Below are 8,489 nucleotides of genomic sequence, written 5' to 3' on the forward strand. Positions count from 1 at the left end.
TATTTGCAAAAATCTCAAAGTGCTACATGGTAAAAAAGTAAGGATATAGACTAAGTCAGAGGAAATTATTAGGAATTATTATTATTATTAAATTACATTCGTTTTGCTGGCTGTGTAGAAGTCCAAGCATTTGGCCTGCTTATTGTCAAGTATCATTTTGTATGTGGTCATGAAGGAAGGAAAAAAATAACAATTTAAATCAGTTTGAAAAAAAAAAAAACATCATGCCAATTGGTTCTGCAAGACCAGAATACAAAAGAAACTGTCCTCACTCATAGAACTTTGAATCATTTACAAGGAGTCACTCCTGACCAGCTCTGCTCTGTATTATGAATTATGTCCCAATGTCATACTACATTCTGAAGATGCACAATCTATACCATATGTTAATATTTATAGGTTACTTTTTTGCAGTTTGCATACAGAAATCCACATAGTTTGACCATTTAATACTAAGAGGAAATGGTGCAAAACATGCGCCATCAGACGTCAATCCTGCTGAGACTTTAAAATGTCACTGCCAATGATAATGCCATAGAAAGCATAATGGTTGTTCAATCTGTGTGAAATTAAATTGTACAGCTCTAAACCTATTGACTTGCCTATTGAGCATGGTACGTTTTTTTTCTTTCTCTAATCTATTTTTTCTAGTAAGTATTGAAGAAATAACCCTGAAAGCCTTTTTCATGATGCTCATATCATGGAATTAAATCAGATTTGCACACACAGCATTCAGTCTATGTTTATACTTCTGGAAATCAACCTCTTCTCGGTTATTTTCTGTCGAGACAAATGGAAAAAACATTTCCATTTAATGTGATGGGGCAAATAAGCAGGTATTTTCATCTCTGACTGAGAATATTGCCTCTGTCTCCCTGTGTGCCTGTCCTGATTACGATGATGTATAACCTTCCAGCTGGGGAATAGATGACACAAGCTAGGAGGACCACAGACTTCAGCGTGTTTCCCTTTGTCATAAGTTGACGTGAAGAAGATTGATGTTGAAAATGCTCATTTTCCATTTCCTTAAGGCCGTTGGTTCCTTAATGCCCCCCTTTTTTATTATTTGACCTGCCTCATTGTCTGAGGGGAATAACTTTGCAGTGAAGTGATTACCTTCACATCAAAGCCACTGGTGACAGGAGAGGTCCATTTATAGATGATTGACTATCCCTTCATACAGTGACAGGCCTGTAACAAACAGTGACAGCCTAATTTAAAATATTTAAATATCAGTTAGTGGTAAAATGCTGTTACCTGTGAATTATAGGACTCGCATGCTCTCATATGCAGACATAAATACCTTTATACCCCCATCTGGTATTAATAAAGCAATTTATATGATAACATTTTTGATTTGTTAAACTGTCTGCTGTAAAAAAAACAAATCAAAGATGGAAATGGTAGAAAATTGACACTTTTGCTGAACTTCTGCTCATTCTCTCCCCAGCATGCACCATATATAACTAATTAATGTCAGTGTCACACACTGAATATATCACACATAACCATAATTACATTTCAGTATCACACAAAGAACTCCATTGGCGCCTTTCTAAAAGTTTTTATAAGTGTCTTTAAGCAGCCAGATATGACAAATCAACAGAAATTGAAAATGTGTTTTTTTTGGACAATTACCTTTAATTTTACACAGAGTTGTGTTTGATCGCTGCAATCAAACTTGATTGAGTTTCCCAGTGAGATTGTATCCATGAAGGCTTCAGAGAGTAAAACAGAGCTGGAGTTAGTTTAGTTAGTAAAATAACAAAAGCCAACTAAGAAAAGAGAAAATGAACTCGGTGTGTGCTCTGAGAAAAAATGGAAAGGGAGGCGGGGGGGACTGTCAGATTGTCATACTGATAAAATAGGTAGAAAACAACAAAATGCATAATTAAGTAACGCAAAGTGAGTGTGACAGCATGTGTTGCCACAAGAGTAGTAAGTGCATTTCTTTTTTAATTAGGATTGTTCCAGCTCAACTAATACCTATTCTTCTTCTCTCTCTCTCTCCAGGCACCAGAATCAGCACGTTCACCCAGGCCGACCTGGCATCACGTAGCATCCAGTACGTCCACACCAGTGAAGAAGAGAAGCATGCTGACCAGTTCTCCTTTACCGTGTCCGACGGAACAAATGAGGTGAATAAGGCGAGCAACACTCTAAAGAACAAAAAGGACTTTGAAGACCTGTTAGGGGTGCTGTGGTTCAGTTGGGTTCAACATCATGGGAGCTCTAAATGGTACCTTGAAGACTTAAGTCTGGGACATGCTGGCCCTGTTTACACTTGCGTTGCGTTCAGGTGATCCGATCAGATTTCTTTACTGCCTACGTCACTTCCACTAGAAGGTCAAAGGGCCCAGCACAGAATTTTTATGTCCACACTCTCAACAGTCACGTTAGTGTTTGTGTCAGTATATTATTTTAGTAAAGGGGAAAACCTCTTGTTCCCCAAGAGCAAGAGAGTGTCTCAGTAGATAATTTTCCTTTCATTCTTGTTTGTTTTTGTGGCAATATTCAAATATATTATTTCACTAAGACCATGTTGAAGACAGCTGTTCTCAAGGCTATAGGATATTGATCCGCTACAGCAAAAAATACTGTAGCTCTTTTGTCTTTAAGAGTTACATAAGTCTAAGTGTTAGACATCCCTCATCACATAATCAAAAGTGTGGGATAAGACAACTCTGTTCAGTTCTGAAGAGGCAGACGGACATGTGCGTAATTCGTGCTTGAGCCTCTTTTAACAAAAACAAACCCCACTTGGCACGTCGACGTCTCTCACTCTGCGTGTTCTCATGATAATGAAATAAAGACAGACAGTGTTCCTGCTTCATATAAAAGATCTTTCAGAATGCTTTGTCCTTGGTTTTTTTTTTGTCTTGAGACCAACCTTTCAAGCCTGAAATAGTGAAACAAGGCCAGTAAAGGTCCCCCCCTCCCGTTTGGCTCATACATAAATCTGCCTTGCTAATCCAGACTAATGAGGACCACAAGGACTTGAGTAAACATGTGAAAAAGGTCATTTGGCCTTCACGCCTGGCTGACTGCAGTGTGTGGCTTTTGTGGACACTGTAGTGGTTAGTGTTTGGGAAGTGGTTTGGTGCTCTTTTCTCTCCATGGGTGGCCTGTTCAATTTTCTGTTAGAAAAGCACGGCATATTAATAACCAAGTGTTCTGCATTAAAGACGAGTTTTATTGCATTTTAAAGTGTTACTAAAGCAGAATATTTATTCTTGTTATTGGTGAGATGAGATTGCTCAAGGGCATAGAGTTTCTGTAATAACTGCGTGTTTGTGCTATTTGGGTTAAGTCATCTGGGTTTTTACAGTGTGTCAAATTTCCGGCTGAAAGTGACTGCATATAGTTTCTCGCTTAACTGAAACCTATACATTTGTCAGCAAATTTTCATTTTATTGATTCAGCGATACCAACATCTTTGCTCTCAGTGCAGTACTGTTAATTGAAAAAAACATTGTGTATCCTCGGTGTCCTGTGTGAAAGCCATGTGACTCCAAAACATTTTTGTTTTCAGATAATACAATGGGCTTCAAAGATAGGTTCTCATTTTTTCAAGTCAGTCTTGGAGTAATTCACACATGCCTATAAGTATATTGAAAGAGTTATCGGCCTCTGTAATCGTTCCTCTTGCTCATACTGGCTTTCTGTGCAAAAATGCATTCACCTGAAGTTAATATGAGGCTTCAGCAGTGCGAACACAAATGAAGTGGGTATCCACTCTTTACATATGGTACATTTGGGTATGTCAGTATTGTTTTAATAACTTGAAAAATGGTTTGTAGGCCTACTGTGTTTAAGAAGTAGGAGTAAAGAAACACTAAATTCTTTAGTTTAAATAAACATAAGCAAGTCACCAAATTTGGAAATACATAGTTGTCATCACTCTGTAACAAATATAATCCTAAACTGAAGTCGTTGATGCACAAGACATATTTACCAGTGAATACAATTAGTGATGTTGACTTAGAAAGATGGAAAAAACAGATTAAAGAATCTTAAAGAACATTAAAGAATTGAAAGGAACCCGAAAATACCTGTAGTGATAACTGTTTACAAAACAGAAATGGCGTCATATTGTCCTGTACATGTTGTCTCCAGGTTGCCCAGACTTTCTACATTACCATCAAGCCAGTGGACGACTCCCTGCCTCTGCTTCAGGTTCCTGGCATGAGGGTCCAAGAGGGAGTGAGGAAGACCATCACTGAGTTTGAGCTTAAAGCCACTGATGCAGACACTGAGGTAGGACGCTTAAAAACCTGAAAATCTTCAGCAACTCTCATTATTTATTTTACTAGTTTAGAAAAGAGCAGGACCTCCAAATAATAGTTGTTGATCAGCAGCTAACCTGGTCAAACTGAGCTGTGTAAGCTGTTGTTAAGGAAGCCGGCTGTTCTCTACAGCTTTATTTTTTTCTGTCAACCGCATCACAAAAAAGATTTCCTCCGCCAGCCCCAGACACGCTTACACTGTTAATCCTATCAATATGCCATCTTCAGCGCACTCCAGGAGTTCTTTTGTGATAATTGGGATTTCCCATTTGTTGTGTGCATCTACTTTCTCCGAATAACAATTACTACTTCTATTGCAATTTCATTGCCTTCATTACACAGGATGTCTTTTAAAAGCCAGGAAGGAGCTTAAGTATTCAGCCGTGGGTTGTTAAAATTGCAAAGTCATAATAATAAACCATATTTATAGGGAAGTAAACGGTAGATTTTGAAAAAGAAAAAGAAAAAAGAAACCCCCCACTGTTTCTGTGTTTTCACTGAACAAACAACGGCACTCAAAATTGCCTTTTACCAGAACATCCTCACCACTCACTCATAACTCTTATCTCTCCCTTCCCTTTGTCCAGGCGGAGTCCATTGTCTTTACCGTTGTCCAGGCTCCTCGTCATGGCACCATCGAGCGCACAAGCAACGGCCAGCACTACCGGCAGACGAGCAGCTTCACCATGGACGACATCTACCAGAACCGCATAAGCTACAACCACGACGGCTCCAACTCACAAAAGGACCGCTTCACCTTCAATGTGGCCGATGGCACCAACCTGCTTTTCGTGGTGGAGGAGGGCAGCAAGGAGGTGTGTGTGAATGTGTGTTTGTGTGTGTGAGTGTGTGTGTGTGTGTGTGTGTGTGTGTGTTGGGGGGAGGGAGGATGTACTGACATTTTTACGACAGCAGGAAGGCTAAATTCGCTGTTAGATAGCGTGTTGGTGTGCGTGTGAGGAGGCTTCTTGACATATTTATTACATTTATTAATGGAGTTAGGGCGTGTGTGTGTGGGGGGGGGGGGGGGGAGTCACAGCTCTGACCTTTTAATGACAAGAGGGGTGAATCAGCACTTTGTGTATGTTCTGTTGTTCTTATAACTTTGTGAGGACCTAGTTAAGTTATTGATCTGGAGAGTGACACGTTTGAAAAGACAGTGTTTGGCAGAGTGAGGACATGTTGGAAAGTGTGCACATATTTTTGTAAAATTAAGAAGATGTTTGGAAGGCGAGGTTTTTTTTTTGAATGCTCACAAAGTCAGATTATTTAATTTGAGGCATGTTTGGACACAATTTAAAGAATATCAAAAAATACAGAAAGATCTAAAAACACTGCTCTATGTACCGGAATGTTTGTAATTTTTTTACCTAATAATCATCTCGCAATCCCTTAGATTCATCTTGCCAATCCTGTTTTTTTGGGTCTAGAATTCAATAAATGAGGGTCCTTACAAGTATAGAAGTACAGTACAAACGTGTGTGTGTGTGGTAGTGTGTGTGTGTGTGTTGTGTGTGCTGTGTTTGTTGTGTCGGTTGTATGTGTGTGTGTGTGTGTGTGTGTGTGTGTGTGTGTGTGTGTGTGTGTGTGTGCGCGTGTTGTTAATGTCAGCTTTATGGTGGCAGTTATGAGCAAGCCTCAGGGTGAATAGACTTGTGCGCTTGTCAATTTAGCCGTCCCTCTCAGCCGTCCTCCACCACCTGTCACTACAAATAGTCCAAATGATTAAACTGAATGACAGCAGGCAGGTATTGATAGATATCCCTGATGACACACACAGACACATAATCATGAGGCTTGTGTTAATTATCTTTTGACCGCCTGGGGACATTAGGCTCAATGGTCAGACGTGTTCTGCAGCCCAGAAGACGGTTCGAAGCATTACTGCTGCCAATGGTTGAGGTGAATTTGCTCCCACCGGAGCTTTCCTTTGATTAAATAATGCATGAGCTTCTATAATACCTTTTGGATGAATGCATCCTTCAAATGGCAAGTGTCAAAGTTGGCCTTTGCAGCATCTGTGTGATGACAGGCTGCTCTTTCTGTTTTCTCTTTTACACCTCGGACATAATGCGGTAATGTTGGAGTAGTTTATCTGATTCAGTCATCACAACTTGAAGAGGGACAAATCAATAAAGTAATAGCCAGCTGCACTTGTTTTTTTTCACTATGATGCTCAACCTGTACTTTATCCAGTTCATGAGAATCCATTTTCTCGTTCTGAATACAAAGTTATACCAACTTTTGTCAGTGGGAAGTAGTTCAAGTGTAGGCTGTACAGGTTTCTGCAACCAGATGTTGCATCACAAATAAAACTGGATTCTATTGTATTGGGATTTAGGCAGTAATCTGAGGGACAGATATCTAAAAAAAAATCTCAACATACTTGTTGGGTATAAAAAAGGCTTAAGCAGTTAAATTCTGATTGTCCATTCAAATGTCAAAAAATGTCTTCAAACATTTGTGTGTCAACCTACCTGTTTTCCAGATCGTGACGGCTGCTCCACAGAAGTTCAAGATCGATATCCTGCCAGTTGACGATGGCACGCCGCGTATCGTCACCAACCTGGGACTGCAGTGGCTCGAGTACATGGACAACAAGGTACACGTCTTCCTCTTCACAAATGTCTGCAGAAGCCGCCCGGGTAGCTCCCCTGGTAGAGCGCACGCCTATATATAGAGGTTTAACCCTTGATGCAGCAGCCGCAGGTTTGATTTTGACCTGTGGCCCTTTGCTGCATGTCATTCCCCCTCTCTTTCCCTTTTCATATCTTTACCTGTCCTGTTGATATAAAGGCCTAAAAAATGCCCCAAAAGTAATCTAAATAGCCGAAAAAGGGAAAAATTGACCCAGTGATGGAGATCAACTTTCTAATTACCCCTTTCAGATTGCCATTGTTTTTGGTTTTCCAGTAGAAGACTAGTTTCACTGGACACTTTACTGTACACACAAAAAGGTGTGAATGTGCAGGTGCCTGGGTTGTTGCAGAGTGGTCTTTAGGCTCAACAGACTCCTTAACATGATAAGACATGCAGTTTTCAAGAAGTGACTTGATTGTGCTTACAGCTTTGTGCTTTTTCATCCAATCACAGTGACATAGACATATTAAACTTGTCTTTGTAACTGGCAGGCCTGCAAATAGAATCTCTATCACTGTTTGCTCACAATGTGTAATTTACTTGCTCCCCCTGCTGGATAAAACACCTCAACACAACGCAACCACCTGTTTCTATAGCAGATGTTCTAAAAATGTCACTTGAGAGTCAAATTGGCCTTGCTAGAGAAAATAACACTGAGTCTAAATGTAGCAGAACAGACTATTTCAGTCATTTCTGTTAAACGTCCATCAGGCCACCAACCTGATCAGCAAGAAGGATCTGCTGACCATGGATCCAGACACAGATGACGGACAGCTGGTTTACGAAATCACAACAGAGCCAAAGCATGGCTTCCTGGAGAGCAAGCTGAAACCTGGCAACCCCATCACAACCTTCACACAAGGTACACTGTTTGTTTTCAGGCCCTAATGTTAAATTTTTACAGCAGATACATATTATTGTTGCACATAGAAATATATGGAATTCCTTTTATTTTTTTACTTTTTGCCAAAAAAAAGCTATCAATACTTTTATATCAGCTATTTTATGTTATTTGTAATTAAAATAAAGAGATATTTTTGAATGTTTTGGCTTGAGAACACTCATTAGTAATGTAAGGTTTTCATAATTGTTATTACAACATCAATTGGCCTTTCACCGCTACTATTTAGCAGTTGTTTGTAATACTTTTGGCGTGTGATTCTTTAAAATTAAGCCATATCTGCTCGTGTTCCCTAATGGCAAGCTCTGGTCTTTTTTCTTCTAAAATGATTTAATTTGGAGTATTTTAAATGTAGTATCAAACATTTCAAAAGAGACAAAAGTGAAAGTCAGAAGAAATATATTTTTGAATGTAGATTTGGATTTACCGTCTTATCCTTAAATCATTTTATGACCCCTTATCCAGGTTGATGTTACATCGCTGTCCTTTCCTGTTCATTCTTTTTTTTTAGCTAATTCATGGTGTTATATAACACTTCACACCAATTTGAAAGTAGAGGTGGAGGGTTAAGCAGTTACTTAACACAGGGAAGTTTTGAATTTGGACTCCACTAAATTCCACGTTAGAGGTAAAGAACATAAGGAAAGGACGCAAACCTGACC

The 8,489-nt window shown here is 39.5% G+C and overlaps 1 protein-coding gene across 2 annotated transcripts in view; it reads left to right on the forward strand.

Annotated features, from left to right (window-relative positions):
- The window catches only part of fras1 (Fraser extracellular matrix complex subunit 1), a 242,061-nt gene that overhangs the window by 216,170 nt on the left and 17,402 nt on the right, over positions 1 to 8,489 (forward strand). For both annotated transcript variants that reach the window (XM_032515432.1, XM_032515434.1), the window contains exons 47-51: positions 2,014 to 2,138; positions 4,117 to 4,257; positions 4,874 to 5,101; positions 6,775 to 6,888; positions 7,638 to 7,788. In XM_032515432.1, coding sequence (XP_032371323.1) covers positions 2,014 to 2,138; positions 4,117 to 4,257; positions 4,874 to 5,101; positions 6,775 to 6,888; positions 7,638 to 7,788 — 759 coding nt within the window. The remainder of the gene's footprint in view (positions 1 to 2,013; positions 2,139 to 4,116; positions 4,258 to 4,873; positions 5,102 to 6,774; positions 6,889 to 7,637; positions 7,789 to 8,489) is intronic.

This window comes from Etheostoma spectabile, chromosome 5 (assembly GCF_008692095.1).
Source record: "Etheostoma spectabile isolate EspeVRDwgs_2016 chromosome 5, UIUC_Espe_1.0, whole genome shotgun sequence".
In the NCBI taxonomy this organism is placed as follows: Eukaryota; Metazoa; Chordata; class Actinopteri; order Perciformes; family Percidae; genus Etheostoma; species Etheostoma spectabile.